The sequence below is a fragment of the Pristis pectinata genome, chromosome 5, assembly GCF_009764475.1.
Source record: "Pristis pectinata isolate sPriPec2 chromosome 5, sPriPec2.1.pri, whole genome shotgun sequence".
Lineage (NCBI taxonomy): Eukaryota > Metazoa > Chordata > Chondrichthyes > Rhinopristiformes > Pristidae > Pristis > Pristis pectinata.
Genome location: NC_067409.1, coordinates 112,148,833 through 112,170,839, shown reverse-complemented (window position 1 = coordinate 112,170,839; position 22,007 = coordinate 112,148,833). Strand labels below are relative to the sequence as shown.

The following is a 22,007-nucleotide window of genomic DNA, read 5'->3' as shown; positions in this document are numbered from 1 at the left end:
TTAATTCATATTCATTTTCTTTATATTATCGTTTTACAATTTCTCTTCCCATGCATTTCATTATCAGGTTGCTTTAGCTGGACGTGTACTCATGTATTGTTCATTAGTTGCTCCTTTGTGACTGGTGAGACAGGATTAGACATTACCGATATGATTGATATGGATCTTGCAACATGGATCGTTGCATGTTCATCTGTCGTTGTGTCTTTCTGTGGTTTGGTAGTTTGGGATTCACTCCAAAGGCAGACCCTCATTACACTCAGGGAAACGTACTGATAATCTTGCTTCTCTGCAGCATTATTCATTTACTTTGAAACAAAGAAATCTCATATATGGAGGACCTTTGAGGAAATAATAACCATTGCAGAATTGTAATACTTTTTGTTTCCTTTCATAGTGAACAAATGCTTTGAATAAAATGTATTTAAGCTTGCACTTTCTAGGGGAGAAAGTTGATGTGCCTAAAGCAGGCAGAGAGTCATTTGGCCAACTGCTTACGGCGTGGGTCTACACAGCCCAGAACAAACTTTGGTTTCAAGCTTCATGTGAGTTGTGGGTGTTTTCACTGCAGCTCACCAGTGGAGAACATCAGTGTGTTCTAGTGATTGGGGAGTGAAGACCTGGAATGAATAGTCAGTAGGCTCAGATCTTTGTGTGGGCTTCTCCAAGGTCAACAAAGAAGAAAACTGGAAATATCATAGAACATAGAACACTACAGCACAGTACAGGCCCTTCGGCCCACAGTGTTGTGTCGACATTTTATCCTGCTCTAAGATCTATCTCACCCTTCCCTCCCACATAGCCCCCTATTTTTCTATCATTCATGTGTCTACCTAAGAGTCTCTTAAATGTCCCTAATGTATCTGCCTCCACCACCTCTGCTGGCAGTGCATTCCACGCACCCACCACTCTCTGTGTAAAAAACTTACCCCTGACATCCCCCTTATATCTTCCTCCAATCACCTTAAAATTATATCCCCTCGTGTTAACCATTGTCGTCCTGGGAAAAAGTCTCCAACTGTCCACTCAATCTATGCCTCTTATCATCTTGTACACCTCTATCAAGTCACCTCTCATCCTCCTTCTCTCCAAAGAGAAAAGCCCGAGCTTGCTCAACCTATCCTTGTAAGACATGCTCTCCAATCCAGGCAACATCCTGGGAAATCTCCTCTGCACCCTCTCTAAAGCTTTCACATGCTTTCTATAATGAGGCGACCAGAACTGAATACAATACTCCAATATCCGTCTCACAATACACAATATCCTTCGCCATATTGAAAGACCGGCTGCCTTTGATGGCCTCAAGTGATATAGAACATAGAACAGTACAACACAATACAGACCCTTTGGCCCACAATGTTGTGCCGACCTTTAAACCTCGCCTAAGACCATCTAACCCACATGTCCCTCCAAATGCTTATCTAGTAATCTCTTGAATTTGACCAATGGGAGATGGGTAGGCAGTGCACCAGGCCTGAATGTGACTTCAGATAATCCTTGAGCTATCACCCCTGTGGGGCCTTCAATTGTTGGGGCACATTGTTGGGGCACGGTGGCGTAGTGGTTAACGCGACGCTATTACAGTGCCAGTGAGCAGGGTTCAATTCCCGTCGCTGTCTGTAAGGAGTTTGTACGTTCTCCTGTGTCTGCGTGGGTTTCCTCCGGGTGCTCCGGTTTCATCCCACATTCCAAAGACGTACGGGTCGGTTAATTTGGGTTTAAAATGGGCGGCACTGACTCATTGGGCCGGAAGGGCCTGTTATCACGCTGTAAATAAAATTTAAAATTTATTTTTTAATTTGATTTTTGGAGTGGGTTGCTCTGTGTGAAACATCATAGATGGTGGTATCATAAGTAACAGGGGCTGGAGTTCCTCGGGAGTCCAAGTGCAGTTTTCTGCTGCCCACACCTGACCAAGTCTTTTAACCAAATAACAGGTTCTAATGTACTTTATTAGCACTGTTTTGTTTGGCAAATAGACTGAAATAAAGGTTTGCCAAAGACATCACCTTTTGTTACCGTAGTTCTGAATCTTGTGTGCTATTTATCAATTCTTCCTGCTTCCTGTGTAAGATTGACCATTTCTTTTCATCTTCATATTTGAACCGTTCTGTAAAATTGACTTATTCACTCTTCAGAGGAGTGATAAGGTTTTTAGTTTTGCAAATACGGTGAATGATATACATAAACTAGTTCTGCATTCTAAAACCATAGGCAGCCCTGACTAAAGATCTGCATGAAGCCATTCTTTGTTTTTATTCTAAACCTTTTACAATGGGAGTAGGCCATGCAACGTTGCTGCCACTTTGTGCCTTCAGATATTGACTTGTCCCCGTACCTCAGAAAATGATTAACCGACTGGCTAGAACAGTTACTCCAATTCAGAGTGTGCATTATTTTGCTGCAGGCTTTGAAAGATGCTGAATAAATTGCATTAAAGATGCCTGATTGTGATTTATTCCCCTTCTAGCTGTAAGAAATGACAGAAACAAAAAGAAAAAGGAGACGCCAAAGCAAGAATGCTCAGAAAGCTACACAATGACAGCAGAATTAGAGGATCTAATTGAAAAGATTCGTAAAGCTCACCAGGAAACCTTCCCTTCTCTCTGCCAGCTGGGGAAATATACTACAGTAAGTATTGGGCCACGGGATGTTTGTTGCTATTAGCTGTGCATTCACATTGTTTAATTGGGTCATATGATTGAGAAGAGGTCTATATATATTAAAGATTTAATTCACTGGTGATTGTGTTAAAATCAGAAAATCTAACAATGATACTGTTTCACAGATGTGGGAGAATAAGAAACAGAAGCAGGTGCAGGACGTTCAGCTCCCTGTATCTGCTCTGCCGTACTTCCCTGCACTAGCCCCATAGCTCTTGATCACCTTAGTTTCCAAAACACTTACCTACCCCTATCCTGAAAATACACAGCAACTGAACTTCCACAGCCCCTTGGAGTTGAGAATTCTCATCTCTGTTCTGCATGACCAGTCCCTGATTTTGAGATAAAGATCTTGATTTTGGACACCCCAGGCAGGACAAACATCAACTCTGCTTCTGCCCTGTAAGACTTCTGTTCACTTCATCAGATCACCTCTCACTTCTCTAAACTAAGCTTGGTCTGCTTATGCTGCCCTCAGACAAACCTGACATCCTAGGAATCGATCTAGTGATTCTTCACTGCACCCCTTCTATCACAAGTACATCTTTCCACAGGTAGGAAGACCAGACCTGTGGCCAATATTCCAGATGTTGTCTATCCAGGACTTTACATAATTGGAGCAAAATGTCTCTACCCCCGGACTTAAATCCTCGTGCAATATAAGCTAATGTACCATTTGCTTTCTATATTGTTTGTTGAACGTACATATTAATACCCGTGACTTGTGTGCAAGGACATTCAGGTCCTTCAGAAGACCAACATCTTTAAATCTATCTATTTGAAAAATGTGCTGCATCTATCTAATTTTTTCTACAAAAATTAAGAGGATAATTATCTTGATGGGGAATTGTCCATATGGAATTGAGGTTGGAACTTGCTATGCCTGAAGAAAAGCAAATTTTCCATGGAATCTCAACTGCCTGTCAGGTGGTGTCACATGTATTACTATTAGGTGTTGGGATAGTGAAGTTCAGGAGTATTCATGCCCTTACAAGCAACAGCATCATTAAAGGGGAACTAACAATGAAAATCTCATGCAAGAATTATATCAGGAGTGACACAAAGTTCTGGAGGAATTCAGTGGGTCAGGCAGCATCTGTGGAGGGAAATGGACAGTCGACATTTTGTGTCTGGCATTTTGTGTGTTGCTCCAGATATCCAGCATCTGCAGTCCTTCTTCTGTCTCAATTATATCAGGAAGCTGGTTATTCAGATTATTTAAGATTTTTTTTTAAATTCAGCTGCTATTTCTGTTCATGAGAGTATAGTAATCTCTAATGATGGTCAGGAATCAAAAATGTCCCCGGCATTTTAAGGTGACCACTCACTGTGAACGTATTCATGTTGCTCTGCCAGGCGTGAAAATAACATTTCATCTAAGACCTTGGGTCCTCCTGCAGGCAGTTCTCGAGAAAACTGTTAAATGGGTGGCACTGCGTCATAGAGTCATAGAGTCATACAGTATGGAAACTGGCCCTTCAGCCCATCTGGTCCATGCTGACCAAGATGCCCATCCAAGCTAGTCTCATTTGCCAGTGTTTGGCCCATAACCTTCTAAACCCTTCCTTTCCATGTACCTGTCCAAGTATGTACCCGTGTGACAAGAAGTAGGTAGGGAACATGGAAAACATCTCCAGATGTGCAATGTGTGAAAGCAGGAGGTTATTGATGCCATGATGAAATTTTTCCTGTTATCCCAGTGGCTCAGAACATGAGCACTTTCAAGAGGAAGTGTTGGATACCTGCTCTCTCAGCAGTTGTCGACAGTGGAGGGAGCTTGTAGTTGCTGCCCCTGGACTGCCTTGAAGTATGTTATGTGGGAAAGTAATCAATGTGGCCTCCATCAGAAACTGAGAAAAGACTTCATGCAACAATTGTTAAAGTATTTATACTTGGAGACATCTGACATTCATTTGCATGTGATTTAAAATGCTTGGTCCAAATTCACATGTTTTGTGTACTTAAAATATCAGAGTCATAGAGTCATACTGCCATACAGCATGGAAACAGGCCCTTCGGCCCAACCTGTCCGTGCTGACTGAGGTGCCTACCTGAGCAAGTCTGCATTTGGCCCATATCCTTCAAAACCTTTCCCATCCATTAATTAATGATAACCAGCTTAGAACCCACCCTCAATCTGCACAGGCATTCAAGCCACTGCTAAACTGGCTTGTTGCTTATGTCTTTGGCAGCTGAAATAAGCACAGGCCTCATTTCAAAAATAGAAAGAGCTCTTCCACTCATTTCAGGTCAAGTCTTCTAATTTCTTTCCATTAGAAGTAGTTTGCAACTCTTTAGCATTTAAGCTAGCCCTATCCAGTGGTCCTTAAAGGATCCTCTAGAGCACATTCAATAATGGAACAAAAACATAAAAGCTCTATTGTATTCCGCAGAGTTGGAAGTTGAATTGCTTTTCCTAGCTCCATAAAGCAACTGTAGGATGCTGCTTAACCTTTTCAGCTTTATAATTCATATTCTCATTGCACTACATGAAGGAGACGTGAAGTCATAAATTACCAGTGGATTGCATTTTTGAGAACTTTCAAAATTCTAGTTGTCTGCTGCTCACCAATGAGTGGTCACATTCAGAATATGTAGGACTTGAACCTTTAGGTTTTAAACAATAAAAAGCAGATCAAAATGTAAAACTCATTTATTCGTTATGTGGCATTCAGCACGAATGTATAGACAAATGACAAATCTGCTTTGTCTGTGGGATACCTGCTCAGTGAAATGACAGTTGAGAAAAAAGGAAAGAGTTAAAAGCACATGCAGAAACGGGGGGAGAAAAGGACTGAGTGCAGGTCAATGGGACTAGCGGAATAAAGTTTCGGCACAGACTAGAAGGGCCGAATGGCCTGTTTTCTGTGCTGTAGTGTTCTGTGGTTCTATGGTTCCCTTATACAGTGAGATGGACTATGACCTCACGATCTACCTTGTTGTGACTTTGCACCTTATTGCACTGCACTTTCTCTGTAGCTGTGACACTTTACTCTGTACTGTTATTGTTTTTACCTGTACTACATCAATGCACTCTCTACTAACTCAATGTAACTGCACTGTGTAATGAATTGACCTGTATGATCAGTTTGTAAGACAAGCTTTTCACTGTACCTCGGTACAAGTGACAATAATAAACCAATTTACCAATACCAATGTGAAAGAAAAAGGTTTAGCTGAATTCATTCAGTTTGAGGCATTTAGCTCCAGAGCACCGAGCAAAACTTCTATGAATGGTCTCCAGTATTCAACCAGTATTTGACCAAGCACCTACAAAATCATCATGTAGTTTGGAGAATCAATCCACAGACATTTCATATCAGCCTATGACTTTGATATTTTGATTTAGTTGCACTAAATGGGTCCAACACTTGCAACGTTAAATATAATCTGTGGCCAATTTGTTAACCTGTGCATTTCCTGCTGAATTTGCTAAAATACTCTTTCTATTTTTATTTAGTCAGTAAATTTTGGTAGTTTGCCCAGTTGAAGTTGTATAAGACATTGGTGAGGCCAAATTTAGAGTATTGTGTGCAATTCTGGTCACCTACTTACAGGAAAAATTCAATAAGCTTGAAAGAGTGCAGAGAAAATGTACACAGATGTTGCCAGGACTTGAGGATCTGACTTATAGGGAAAGGTTGAATAGGTTAGGACTTTATTCCCTGGAGCGAAGAGAATGAGGGGAGATCTTACAGAGGTATACAGGGTATAGGCAGGCACGGTAGTGTAGCGGTTAGCGTAACGCTATTACAGCGCCAGCGACCCGGGTTCAATTTCTGCCACTGTCTGTAAGGAGTTTGTACGTTCTCCCCATGTCTGCGTGGGTTTCCTCCGGGTGCCCTGGTTTCCTCCCACATTCCAAAGATGTACGGGTTAGGAAGTTGTGGGCGTGCTATGTTGGTGCCGGAAGCGTGGCGACACTTGCGGGCTGCCCCCAGAACACTCTACGCAAAAAGATGCATTTCACTGTGTGTTTCGATGTACATATAACTAACAAAGATATCTTATCTTAGGGTGAACGTATTGCAGGCTTTTTCCCCTCAGGTTGGGTGAGACTAGAACCAGAGGTCATAAGTTTAGGGTGAAAAGTGAAATATTTAAGGGGAATCTGAGGGGAAAGTTCTTCACTTAGAAGGTGGTGCGAGTGTGGAACGAGCTACCAGTGGAAGTGGTAGCTGCAGGTTTGATTGTAACATTTAAGGGAGGTTTGGATAGGTACATGGATGAGAGAGGTATGGAGGGATATGGTCTGGGTGCAGGTAGATGGGACTTGGCAGAAAACCTACCCAGATAAGTGTGAAGTTGTTCATTTTGGTAGGTCAAATATGATGGCAGAATATAGTATTAATGGTAAGACTCTTGGCAGTGTGGAGGATCAGAGGGATCTTGGGGTCCGAGTCCATAGGACGCTCAAAGCAGCTGCACAGGTTGACCCTGTGGTTAAGAAGGAATACGGTGTATTGTCCTTCATCAATCGTGGAATTGAATTTAGGAGCCAAGAGGTATTGTTGCAGCTATACAGGACCCTGGTCAGACCCCACTTGGAGTACTGTGCTCAGTTCTGGTCGCCATAAAAATAGTGCAGAGGTGATTTACAAGGATGCTGCCTGGATTGCAGAGCATGCCTTATGAAAACAGGTTGAGTGAATTCGGCCTTTTCTCCTTGGAGCGACGGAGGATGAGGGGGGACCTGATAGAGGTGTATAAGATGATTAGAGGCATTGATCATGTGGATAGTCAGAGGCTTTTTCCAAGGGCTGAAATGGTGGCCACAAGAGGACACAGGTTTAAGGTGCTGGGGAGTAGGTATAGAGGAGATGTCAGAGGTAAGTTTTTTACTCAGAGAGTGGTGAGTGCGTGGAATGGGCTGCCAGCAATGGTGATGGAGGTGGATACAATATGGTCTTTTAGGAGACTTTTGGATAAGTACATGGAGCTGAGAAAAATGGAGGGCTATGGGTCTCTAAGGTAGGGAGATGTTCGGCACAGCTTTGTGGGCCGAAGGGCCTGAATTGTGCTGTAGGTTTTCTATGTTCTAAAACCAAGCTGGCATGGACTAGATGGGCCGAAGGGCCTGTTTCTGTGCTGCAGTACTCTATGACTCTATGACTAGTCCCAAAACCTAATCATTGAGAAATGTGATGCTGACATTAACTCTGGGTTCACCGTTGCTTAATCCTTCCAGTCAGATGGTTGCAGCATAATCATCGCTCTCAGTCTTTAAGCTAATTGTCCATCTGTTTCTCATTTTCTCCCATAGCCTATGTTTTCCTGACCCACACGAAAAATGATCCAAGTTAAAATCAACCACATTATGGGACAGACAATGGTATTAATGAGGTTTAAAACTTTGGGATCAAACTTTTGGAATGAATTACATTTACATGTGCCGTAGATCTCACCAACAACAGGAAAGTAAGTTGAGCACCATACAATTCTAGGGAACAGTTTACTGCAGAAGGCCTCTTTAATAAAGAGAAATTCCAGATTTTTGGGAGGTTTTTTACAATTTTGCTTTGGCTTTGTTGCATAATTTTCCATGTACAGGTTGGCTTTGCTAGTTATATCATATAAACTGGTGAACAACTCCCGCAAAATATTTCCTAAAGCTGGCACTAACCAAGGACCTGCACTCATTAAAACCAATCTCTTTGATCAAACATTTATTCATCTCTCTTGATAATTCCTTTTGTGGATCTGTGTCAATTTTCTTCTATTAGCACTCCTACAAAGCACTTAGTGATGCTTTGTTACATTAAAGGTATGTATAAAGATATGCAGGCAATACAGCATTTAGTGCTGCTGTCTCATGGCTCCAGAGAGCCGGGATTGAACCTGACATTGGGTGTTGTCTGTGTGGAGTTTCATCAGTTTCCCTGGCTGCCTGGGTCTTCTAGTTTCCTCCCACCTTCCAAAGATGTGCTGGTAGTTTAATTGACTACTGTAAATTACACCTTAATGTGGGCTGATGGCAAAAAGAATCTAAGTGCAGTTGATAGGCATATGAGAGAGAATAAGCTGCAGGTCTACGTGGAAAGTAATGAATGAGACTGATGGGATTGCTTTGCTTGGTACTGGTGTGGACCTGATAGACCAAATAGCCTCCTTCTACGTTGTAATGAGTATGTTTATGCTGTTGCTCTTGTCTCTTTATGATATTTGGACTCCATTAGAAGAACGTGAACTTAGGATGCAATTTGGGGAGCTTAGAAGCTTTGGGAAAGATTTGATAGAAGTTTTCAAATATTAAGGGGAATTGATTGACAAGAATGAATGAGATCTTTCTGCTGGTTGGTTAGCCTTGAGCCAATGAACATAGTCTCCAAATTAGAACCAGTCCTTTCAGAAGTGAAATTATGAAACACTTACATACAAGGGAGAGAAGTTTGGTGTCTTTCTTCCTAAAGGAATAATGATGCCAACTTAAATAAGATAAGATTTCTTTATTAGTCACAAGTACATCGAAACACACAGTGAAATGCATCTTTTGCGTAGAGTGTTCTAGGTTAAATGTTAAATGTGCCGTTAAATGTTAATTTTGTATCTATAAAATTGATATACTTTTGTTAACAGAGATATTAAGGGATATTGGTATGATTTTAGAATTAGGTCACAGACCAAATATGATTGCGTTGAATGGCAGGACTGGTCCTATGTTCTTTCCAAGAAATACCTGCATATCTTGCTATCTGTAATGTAAAGTGTTATGCTTGTCCTGTGGTAAGGAGGCAACATGGGTGAGAAGGCATAACTCTTTGGGTCTGGTACAGTTCCCTGAAAAATGATGTGAGTCAGACAATGATCCTATTCACTCAAAGCATCCTACAAGTGTCTACGTACAGCAGTGACTGTAATGCAGGATATAGCCATGATCCCTTCAATTTGCATCATCCCTTGATTATTTGGAGGAGAATAAACCTCACCACCGAGCAGTATCTTAGCATCGATATCTTCGCATCTGATTGCTGTCCGTTAGTTCCACCCTCACCAACCTGAAAAGTGTACTGCATGCAGTTTAAGTGCAATAAAAAAGCTTGTTCAGCAGAGCAATGGCTCTGCACAAAACTTCATGTAGTAACTTGCAGTGTGCACAGTAACTCCCAACTTGGTTTTGCATAACCTGATTCCACTGTATACAGAATAGTTCCCCTAACCTTCCTTTCAATACTCCCTTTATTTGCACCCAGATATTTTGATGGCATAGGTTTGGTTCAGTGTTCCTCCAATATCCAGCAGGTACACCCCACTCTTCAAGTTCAGACAAGCACCGTCGCCCACATGTCTCCACGTTACCATTGTGAAAATCTTTCTCCAATTTTATGCACAATTGGTTTGACTTTTTGCAAAAGAATAAGCATAAGTGGGCGTAGGAATTTGAGTTATTTTGGCACATCTATTTTGTTTAGTTACTTTAACCGCACCCACTACAATGCTCAGTCTTAGGCTAGGCTGGAATTCACCATCTCAGAGGGGACAAGGGCCAGATAAATCAGCAGTGGAAAGGTTTTCACTGAGTTTTCCGTTGATGACACATGCTCTCTTTTTTAACTTAACTGTTTTGACAAAAACTTGAATTTCATTTGGGTGAGAACTAATAAAAATCATTAGTGTGTTAATATTTTTGATGATTTTGTAAGACTGATTATAATATGAAAGTTTAAAACTTTGCAAGTTTAAAAAAAAATTACCCTGAAAATATGAATTTGCTAATATTGATAATCTATTTGATGTATTGTTCAAATGTACCTATTTTTGTAAACTAACCTTTCAAAGGTAAAATGCTGACTTTATACAATCTGGAGGCTATAGAATTGACTTTTCTGACTATTTTGCTAGCACAAATGTTTTTCAATAATTGATTTACCAGCTAATATCTCATTCAACTTCACTTCATTCTCTCCCATGATATGACTTCAATGCAGGAATGACAAATTCCTTCCTTACTAGAAAGTCCATTCCCTTCAAAAGATCTGCTTCAGTCCTTTATATATCTGCATTAATGCCCAATATCTCACTCCCAAATCTGCTCTCTCTCAGTTACTGGTGGATTAAGCACTGAGAGCTCACAGTAAATATTTAATTAGGGGTCACCTGGAAAGATTCATTTAATATGATCTAAGTGCAAAATTAACATTGCTGCCCTCTACCTATATTTACATTCATCGCTGCAGACCTACTTCATCGACGAGGCCAAATGGAGAAGTGTGTTATAAGAGAAGCAAATTAGAGCTAATTTTTAAATGACTGTTGAGGTAAATTAGAAAATAAACTTTCCTTTGTAATTCATCCATTTTGGAGTTCTTGTCACATGCTTTTCCTCTGCATAGTAGACTGGGTGAGTGTTATTTTTCAATGAATTTAGTATTATTCCTTGTTGTCTATCACAGTACAGCCTCTTAGCATCACAAAATATCTCTTTGTTCTATCATGTGATGCAAAGCCACATGGAAAAATTGGCAACCATAATGGTAGGAATAGTCATTGGGAATGTGTTCAAAGCAGTGACCGGATGACTGTGTGAACTGCTGGAGTTTCACTTTTGCAGTTTGATGCAGTTGATGCAGATGCCCACAACCCTTTCTAGTAAGTGCAGCTGCATAAGGCATTCCTGCCCATCCGGTATTCTGTGTTATTTATTTTAAAACAGGATCTGGTTAACTAAACAGTCCTTTTATGATTTACGCATCCTAGTTGTCCTGATACAGTGTTATGGGAAAGCTGGTAGTGTTGAAGGCAAAAGAACCCAATTTTAAACACTGGGTGTTTACAAGAGCTGAGAGCCAGGACATATCTGCTGAACTACGTTTATATTGGAAATACCTCATTGGCACTAACACATGTTTTATGTTAGCATTCTCTATGGCTCTGACATAATCATATTGACGTAATTTATCAAGGTGCTGGCTAGATAAATAATTTAAAACTTAATGTACTTTCTCTTTAGTTTTTGTTTGTATTTTTTGTTTATTCATTGAATTTAAGGAAACAGTTTCATACATCGTTGGTATTTAGTTTTAGAAAACCTTAACAGAGTTGATACTCCATTAATGAATAAAAATGAATCACCTCTACTTTCAGTTCTTCAATTATCTGTTTATTCTGCAGCACATTTAGTTTTAACTTATCTGTAACTATTAATGGACATTACCATATATTCAAAGTGGTGTTAAGTGTTTGGGCCTGAGAATATGACAACATCCCTCAGTTTAGTCCCAACTATGGGTGGAAACCACAACGCAGAAAGTATTTTCCCATAGAGCTAAGGGATAATTGCAAGGGCATCAACCCAAGCCATTCTAACAATCTCTTAGCCTCTGGTTACAGAGCTGCTTTGACAGTGGCCTGGGAACTGGAAATTAACCTGCATAATTAACCACCTGCTAATCTTTTCAACATTGGACAGTTCAGCAGAAGTTAAAGGAAAACTTCAGTGCTATTTTGCAAAGATTTTACAAGTTCTTAAGCACAAATTGGTTCTCATGGCATTGGCTTCCTCCAAAAAGTCAAAAAAGGGACTGATGAAATCTCCAGCTTCTGAGGATGTTCTCAAGTTAATAAATAATGCAGGGCATTAAAGAGAAGTAACTATAGTCCACAACACTTTAATTGTTTCAAACCCACACATGTAGAAGGAATTTTCCATGCCCTTATCATCAGTGAAGCCTTGCATGCAGAGGACTGTATCATACATTGATAGCCATTTTCCATTAATGGCAATGCATAGCAAAATGCAGGTTGTTGACTCAATGGGAACAATTCTGACTTTTTCTGATAGTATAATCCTGGTTATTTGATCAGCCACCTGTCTTACATCTCTTCAACTCTCAGTTTCATTGACCTCATATATACTGCTGGCCAAAATCAAAATTACTCGCCATTGTTTTTCTTTCTGTTATTGGGATCATTTTTAAAACTTATTAAGTGAATCTTTTTCTTCCCAAACCAGCAAATGACGGCACGGTAGTGTAGCAGTTAGCGTGACACTATTACAGCGCCAGCGACCCGGGTTCAATTTCTGCCACTGTCTGTAAGGAGTTTGTACGTTCTCCCCATGTCTGCGTGGGTTTCCTCCGGATGCTCCGGTTTCCTCCCACATTCCAAAAGATGTACGGGATAGGAGCTGTGGGCATGCTATGTTGGCGCTGGGAGAGCGGCGACACTTGCGGGCTGCCCCCAGCACATTCTCAGTAACACAGAAAGATGCACTTCACTGTGTGTTTCGATGTACATGTGACTAATAAATAAATATCAAATGCCAGAGATGTTCAAAAATACACAATTCAGACTGCCTGATCCATTTGACCATGGATGTGATCCATGTAAATAAAGTTATCTCCTACTGACTTCTCAGTCTTTTAGTGGCCAATATCAGATTCACAAATTCCCTCTAGTCAAGTAACAAGAAGACTGAAGCATTGTCTTTGATCCACAACACAATCTCTATTCTTTAGTCATTGGCTCCAGCTCTCTTTCCGGTCACTGTCTAAAATTAAGCCTGATTGTTCATTACCTTAGTAACATGTTTAACATGCAAATCAGCTTTGAATTGCATACCCCCACCTTTTTCACTCCCACTGCCTACTGCCATCTCCGTAATCTTGCCTGAATTCTTCCCACTTCAAATCATCTGTACTAAAATTTACTTTTGTTCCTTAATTACCTCCAGACTTGACTCACACAGCACACTCCTACAACTCTCTTATGTTTCCTTTGATAAACTTAAGATCATGCAGAACACAAAATCAAATCCTAATTCACACCAAGTCCTGTTCAACTATCTCCCCTCTGCTTAATCATTGTATTGACTCTCAGCTAAGCAGTGGGATGGTTGGGCAGTTAAGTGAAACCTCACCCTCTGTCACATTTTAAAATCAGCAGATTGGCTTAGTTTAAATAAATTATATTCATGGTTTTTTCCATTATACCAGAGCTGCTTTTCCCACCCCTTCCTCTGATGTGCAACTAAGAAGTCACAGTGTGTACCAATGTCATGGTAATAAGATGATGTCCATCCCCAACCCCACTCCACCCTTGACATTCTGGTATGGGCAGGAAGAGGGATCTTCTGCACTTCCACTGAAGGAGTTGGCCTTAGTAGCGTGGGCCAAATTTTTAAATTGGTTTATTATTGTCACATGTACCGAGTTACAGTGAAAAACTTGTCTTGCATACCATCCATGCAGGTCAATTCATTACAACAGTGCATTGAGGTAGTACAGGGTAAAACAATAGCAGAAAGCAGAATAAAGTGTTACAGTTACAGAGAAAGTGCAGTGCAGGTAGACAATAAGGTGCAAGGTCATAAAGAGGTAAATTGTGAGGTCAAGAATCCATCTGATCGTACTAGGGGACTGTTCAATAGTCCTATAATAACAGCGGGGTAGAAGCTGTCTTGAGCCTGGTGATAAGTGCTTTCAGGCTTTTGTATCTTCTGCCCGATGGGAGAGGGGAGAAGAGAGAATGTCCGGGGTGGGTGGGGTCTTTGATTATGCTGGCTGCTTTACAGGGGCAGCGAGAGGTGTAGACAGAGTCCACAGAGGGGAGGCTAATTTCTGTGATGTGCTGAGCTGTGTCCACAACTCTGTGCAGTTTCTTGTGGTCACGGGCAGAGCAGTTGCCTTGGAGAATTCTGCCTCAATCCCAGTGGCTTCTTCTCACCAGCAATAGGCTGCAACCTTCACTCGTCACTTTGGAATTTTTGGCCTGTCTTTGCAGTGATTGACAATCTCAGTCCATCACTTAATAGTGTATCAAAGTACAGTGGGAAAAGCAGATGTTTTGATTGTCAGACATTAAGTTGTTTTGCAGAACTTCACTGCCAATTTGTTCTGATTTACTTGTTAATATTCACCCCATTGCCCTATGAATTTGTACATGATCTGTTATAAAAAACTGTGCAACTGATTTGACTTTGAGCTCCATATAGTGCTCGATATTGAACACTCAAGAATATAAAATGGCTGGAAAGAAAAGCAGCTTTTATTTCATGCATGAATTATTTTACTGATATCGGTGAGTACCAACCAAAACATTGTAGTTAGTGGATGAGAGGGGAAGCTTCAATAGTTTTGAAAGGGTGGATATCTGTGAAGGAGAAATCCAGGATACAGAAGTGCAGTTGCAGCCTCAGAGGTGCTTTGATATTGATTTAAATACTGACCTTACAAAGCAATATATATTTTCAATTCACTGGTGTAACCATTCCGCCCTGGGTATTACATGGTGCTTCATGGCTACTATCAACTGCCATATTTGGTAAAGGAATCAAAATATGAAGAAGATATTATGGTAAATTTATCTTTGTGGTTTAGGTGGTAATCTGAAAGAATGGATTAACCATACATTATGAATCCTGCCCCGTAATCATTCCAAAGAAACAATGGAATGATAAATCGGTTGATTCTGTAATGGGTGCTGAGCTTCTCCAGATCATTAGTCATGCAGTAAAGATTCAAAATAGCTCCATAAAATTAACCACACACACAGGAAACACTTTGGAAGATCACAATCATTTTATGGGGAGCTTTTCATAACACTTTAACCTTTCTTTCAGATTTAAAGAAGTTGTTTTACTCTATTAACTATCTGCAGCCAGCAGGTGTCAGAAGGCTGATTGTGGCTGGGTGGGGTTGGCTCCAATCACACCTTGAGAGCCAAGATGTTGAGCATCAGGGCTGGGGGAATTGGTGGGTGAGAAGGGTTATCAAGAGCTTGGGGGTTGGTGAGGATAGGCACAATGGATTGACATCTTTAGGGGTAGGCTTAGGTACAGGTGGGGTGGGGGATTGGGGACTTCCAAAAAGAGTCAGTAAGTAAATAGTTTAGAGGGGACCCACCTAAGTTGATTTTCCAGGGCCACGTTGGGACCGGCTCAGGGTGGTCCTTCTAAATCAGCACAATTAAAATCTGAGTGTTCTAGTAGTTCCCAGTGGCAGGTGTACTTTGCCACAATGTGGCCTGGTTCCTCAGACAAAGCTCTAAAGGAGCTTTGCTTGGTGAATGACCTTGTTTTACATGCAGCTGATATAGGAGTTAAATCATTGGCCCAAGCTGATGCATGATCAGAAGTGCCTGGTCAAATTTCCAGGTTGGCAAGATTTGACCGACAGATAACCCCAGTGCCATTCAGCTCCAGAAATGAACAATTTTCATCACCTAACATTGCATCCAATCCCACCCCCACACCTGCCCCCTGTCCACCCCCCAGTTCCCGGAGCATCTATCAGGTTCCTAAGCAGCTCCTGACTGATCTCCCAGTCAGTTATCTCACCACTGATCTCCACCTCCATCTCACCAGCAATCTTCCATCCCAACCCTCCGCCAATCACTGACTCCTAGCAGCCAATCACAATCCCAGTAGTCCCCCAATCCCTATCGATGATCCTGCCTGATCTTCCTGTTTCTGTTCTCAACCCCTGTTGACTGACGTCACTTCCGACTTCAATGACCCTGGGCTTCGCACCCCTGAAATTCCTGCCCTCCCACCACATGTGCAGCCTGGACCTGCTCTTTCCTGATTCCCTGCAATTTGCAACATGGAAGGCCGACTTTGCTCTGGCATGCCACAAACAGGACACATTGATCTGCTGCGCACCATCCCATTTACTCATATGTCTTACGAGTTTCAATTGATGAGGCCAGAGTCCTAAGAAAATGCTGACAATGAAACCCCCCCAAACTAGTTCAACTTTTGAATTTCCTCAGCTCAGTGGGTATGCTGCAGTTAAAGTCAAAGTGGAGTTTATTGTCAGATGCATAAGTCCATGTGTGCACGGGTGCAATGAAAACCTTATTTGCAGCAGCATCACAGGCACATAGCATCATATAAGCAGCATTCACAAGAAAAACATAAATTATGCATATTTTTACAAGAAAGAGCACAATTAGAACAAAAAAAAGTCCATCTTAGTCCAAAGAGAGCATAGTGTGGCTAAAATGTAGTGATTAGGGTTTTGCCGGTTGGTTCAAGAACCGAATGGTTGAAGAGAAGTAGCTGTTCCTGAACCTGGTGGTGTGGGGACTTCAGGCTTCTGTACCTCCTGCCCGATGGGAGCTGCGAGAAGACGGTGGATGGAGCTTTGGACCATGTTTGGAAGACCACTGACCAAGGATGGAAAGATACGCAGCGTGCTGTGATGAAGGAGAAAATGAAGCCTGATCACCTCCTTCAAGATGGGCATCTTCTATGTAAGAAAATGAGGAAAATAAGAGCAAGGGTGAAATCATTTTGTTTTACCACTGCTTTAAATACCAGCAGTTAAAGATTGAAGAGGAAAGAAACAAAGCGACAAATTGACACCTATATGCCCAGCAAAGAAAAAGGCCAGTTAAAGTGATGGTTACTGTGGCCACTTTGGTTCCCATCCTATCCCAGACATTCCTTCTATTCTTTCTCTTCCTCCCTCTTCATAACCTGTTTCGCAACCTGCTTTCATAAGGCACGCTCCCCAATCCAGGCAGCGACCTTGTAAATCTCCTCTGCACCCTCTCTATGGCTTCCATGTCCTTCCTGTAGTGAGGTGACCAGAACTGAGCACATTACTCCAGGTGGGGTCTGATCCGGGTCCTATGGCAGGCACGGCGGCGTAGCGGTTAGCGTAACGCTATTACAGCGCCGACGACCCAGGTTCAATTCCGGCCGCTGTCTGTGAGGAGTTTGTATGTTCTGCCCGTGTCAGCGTGGGTTTCCTCCGGGTGCTCCGGTTTCCTCCCACATTCCAAAAGACGTACGGGTTAGGAAGTTGTGGGCATGCTGTATTGGCGCCGGAAGCGTGGCAACATTTGCGGGCTGCCCCCGGAACGTTCTACGCAAAGGTGCGATTCACTGTATGTTTCGATGTACATGTGACTAATAAAGAAATCTTATCTTTCACTACAACTTAACGGACACTTGTTTTCTCACTTTTCCAGTTCTGATGACGAATCACTGACCTAAGATGTTGCCTCTACTCCTCTCCTCACTGATGCTGTCTGACCTGCTGAATGCTTGTGACATTTTCTGTTGATGTTCCAGCTTTCTAGCATCTGCTTTTTTTTATTAGTTCCATTTTTTCTGTCGACTGTAGGGTGGAGCTCACCTTCAGACTCTTTGTCTTGCTTGTGACCAAGCCCCTTCTGCATTTGATGCTATGAAAGTTATTGAGGCACAGAAATGGTCCCGTTGACCCACTGCGTCCATATTGATCTCTTTGCCTAATTATGCTAATCCCATTTGCCCGCATTGTGTGTATATCCCTCAATGCCCTGCCCATTCAAGTGCCTGTCTAAAAGCTCTTAAAAGTAGTGATTGCATCCGATTCTCTGTGTAAAAACTTTCCCCTCTGATCCACTTTAAAACTCCTCCCTCTCACCTTAAACCTAGGCTCCCATGTTGTTCATATCCCTGCCATATTTCTTGATTTTCCCCTCTTCTGTCCCATTTGGTGATACAATCCTGCAAATCTGTGTTTATATTAAAGTAGGAGGGGCGTTTGTGCTGCGGCTTCCTAAAATAGTATTGGTGTGTTCAGCGATCGATTGACTAAGATAGTATTCAACTAAACACTGGCTGTAACAAATGGGATTAGCCTCACAGTGCAACTCTAAGGACTTGTATTTCAATGATCTAGCTATACCAGAATTCTACTTGCCCCTCTGAATCTTACCCACATGTCTTGATATTAAGAACTGAGAGTAAATTGCTATTATTGAGTCATTTGCAGAAGCTCCTAAACTTTGCTAAGTCTTTTTTGTCTGATGAACCCGCTGCCTCTGCTGTATACTTATGCCACTCATTCATTCCTTGCAGTATATCTGCATCCTGGGAGGAAACAGTTGAAGACAATGGCAGATATAGAGAGTAATACTCAATTTTTGGATGGAGAGTTAAAAGTTGCTGAGCAGAATAGATTTTCTGGCAAAATGAGGAAACTGAATTTCTTAGAGCAAATAAGGAGATTCGGGAGTTCCATCTGAGATTAGAAGAGATAGCAAGACCAAGAATACCAGTATTATTTCTATGTTGCATGTTGAAATTAGAAACCTACTATTAAATTAAACAAGCCTGCCAATCCCCTGTGAAGTTATAGTTCTTTAAAGCTAACTATTTAAAACATAATCAATTTAGCCTTTCAATAGGAAAGTTGAATTGAATTTAATACCAAAAATACTTACCCTTTCGATGGCCTACGGCTCTGGGGAATTAAAGGCTCCATAAACCAGCTTTTATTGAACTCACAGTAATGTTGAACATACCACAATATTATCCACAGTAGCTTTATTATCCACGGAACTAAAATGAATTCTGGAAAAACAATTGTGAATAAAAATAACAAATTTTAAACATCTGGTCATACAACTTCATCATTTCTCCAATTTCTTCTTATTATTTTATTAGCTTTGCTTTACTTTTATTTCAGACCGATATACTAGATTATGTAATTTACATATTTTGTTGCTCTCTCGTTTTTTTTCTGTTTGCCTCTGCAATGTGAAAAATTAACATCTGGAATTTGGAGCCAACAAAGAGGCCAACATTTAAAAGCATTTTTTAGCATCAAGCCCAACAAACCATGTTAACAGATTCATGCCTCTGACAGTTTAATCATACCCAGATGAGATAACATATCTCAGATCTCCTCAGTGTTAAATACTCAAATGACAAGGAAAGGAGTTTGTAATTCTGCGTAAAACATCACTCGGAGCAGATAAAAGATAATGCACAGTGCTGTCCTTTCTTATTCATTTTTGTTGACAAGGTCAGCCTTCCTTGCCCTCCCCTAATTGCCCTTGGAGCAATAGAGGTGGTGGTGAGCTGCCTTCTTGAACCTTGAAGTTACACCCACAGTGCTGTTGGGTAAGGCATTCCAGGACTTAAACTCAGTGACAGCGAAGGACTGGCAATGTATTTCCAAATCAGGAAATAGTTTGTGGTTTGGGGAACCTGCAGTAGTGGTGTTCCCACGCATCTAATGCCCTTATTTTCCTTATTGGTAGTGGTCATGTGTTTGGGAGATGTTGTTGGCATAATGTAGGTGAATAACTGCTGTGTATCTTGTTGACAGCACACACAGCAGCCAGTAATGGAGGGAATGAATGTTTAGGACAGTGGATGCAATGCCAATTGAGCAGGCTGCCTTGTCTGGATAGTGTTGAGGTCCATGTGAATGTTGGAACTGCACACTTCCAGGCAAGTAGAGAGTACTGCACAACACTCCTTACTTGTGTCTTATAGATGGTAGAAAGGCTTTGGGGTGGCAGAAAATGAGCCTCTGACCTGTTCTTTAGCCACAGTGGCTGATCCAGCTCAGTTTCTGGTCAATAGTGTCCTCCAGGAGATTTATGGTGGGGCACTCAGTGATGGGAATGCCATTGAATGTCAAGTGCAGGTGGTTAAACTTTTTCTTATTGGAGAAGGTTACTGGCACTTTTGTGATGCAAATGTTATTTGCCAATCAGCCCATGCCTGAGATATTTCTTTGCGTATCAGTTTAGGACTTTTTATTTAGGATCTATCTCTTGCTTGGCAATAGAGGAACAGTAAATAAATTATTAGACAAAGGCAGCTCATACATAAAGGATTAACTGCCTTGCCATTGTAATATGCAAAACTTGCACAAGGAAGTAGATGACATGACATTTACTATATATAGCTCACGTTTCAAAAGCCTCTTCTATAATGAATTTTCCAAATGAAATTTTCTAAGGAGCTTTAAAAACCTGTTTTCTACTGGAGTACAGATACATGCGTTGTGTTTAGATTTTAAACAATGTAATAGCTTCCCACAGATGGACAATTTAAAAAAGCTGTTTTCAATTTTTGAAAGCAATGTGAAAATTGTTGGTATTGGAAAAAAAAACACATGGCTACGTGCTCATCTGGCAGTAGCTTCTTGTCCCTGCCCTTGTTTGCCATAGTCAAAACAATCAATGCAGGCATTCTGCTAAATAACAGGAATTACTGCAGTGGCCAAGCACGTTCTGCTCCCTCAGGGTTTCTGCTGTATACTGGATTCTGTTTCTGATAAGAGTCAGCTGGTGGCAAGCATCAGAAACTTGCTTCAAATCTCATGCTTTCCAAAACAGCTCAGAGTTATTTTTCAGATCACATTATAAGCTCCAGGTCAGCTGACAATGGCAGTACTGCATTAACATCGCTTGGGTTCACAAGCTCCACTGAAACAGATCCTTTCGAATCCCAGGCAGGAACTTTGCCTTGCACAACATAATCCTGTGCACACCTTATTGAACTGTCATTGAGACAATGTACCGAGGAATTCATAATAACTCTTACAACCAGGCAAATGCTGCTGAAGTTCGATTGTTAATCCCATGTTCTTTTAACAACTTTCTGACAATCTCTTGTGCTTCTGTGACTCATTCTATTAAAGATAACCAAGAACTACTAGTGTAGTTCAGGAACAGAAAGTTCAGAGCAACTCTGATCGTAGGGTTGGAGGGTGGAAGGGGAGTCTTGAATTATGGGCAGTTGAGGCTGGCTGGGGTGGGGTTGGGTAAGAGCACTGGAAAAACCTCAGAGTGTCAGAACCGTTGAAGGATAAGTGTGGGGTGAAGAATTGGTTCATCAAGAGGATTAAGTGAGGTAAGGAAATTACTTTACAGGGATTTATTTTAGTTAATTGGTAAATTGGTTTATTATTGTCACATAAACCAAGGTACAGTGAAAAATTTGTCTTGCATACAGTCCATATAGATTATTTCATTACAACAGTGCATTGAGGTAGTACAGGGTAAAACAATAACAGAATGCAGAATAAAGTGTTACAGCTACAGAGAAAGTGCAGTGCAGGCAGACAATAAGGTGCAAGGTCATAATGAGGAAGGTTGTGAGATCAAAAGTCCATCTTATTGTACTAAGGGACAGTTCAATAGTCTTATAATAGCAGGACAGAAGCTGTCCTTGAGCCTGGTGGTACGTACTTTCAGGCTTTTGTATCTTCTACCTGATGGGAGAGGGGAGAAGAGAGAATGTCTGGAGTGAGTGGGGTCTTTGATTATGTTGGCTGCTTTACTGAGGCGGCGAGAAGTGTAGACAGAGTCCATGGAGGGGAGGCTGATTTCCGTGATGGTCTGAGCTGTGTGCATAACCCCCTGCTGTTCCTTGCGGTCCTGGGCAGAGCAGTTGCCGTACCAAGCCGCAATGCATCTGGATAGGATGCTTTCTGTGGTGTATCGATAAAAATTGGTGAGGTTCAAAGGGGACAAGCCAAATTTCTTTAGCCTCCTGAGGAAGTAGCAAAACATGCTTATCTCAAATTTCCTTGCTGGAGCTTTACTCCAAAAGGAGCACTGCACAGGAAATGACATCCTCCCATGAGTGTGTGATGCAGAAGTTGTATCACT

The 22,007-nt window shown here is 41.4% G+C and overlaps 1 protein-coding gene across 1 annotated transcript in view; it reads left to right on the top strand.

Moving 5' to 3' along the window:
• LOC127571014 (retinoic acid receptor beta-like) overlaps positions 1–22,007 on the top strand; it is a 179,330-nt gene that overhangs the window by 108,623 nt on the left and 48,700 nt on the right. The window contains exon 4 of the mRNA XM_052016987.1: positions 2,471–2,631. Within this exon, the coding sequence (XP_051872947.1) occupies positions 2,471–2,631 (161 nt within the window). The remainder of the gene's footprint in view (positions 1–2,470; positions 2,632–22,007) is intronic.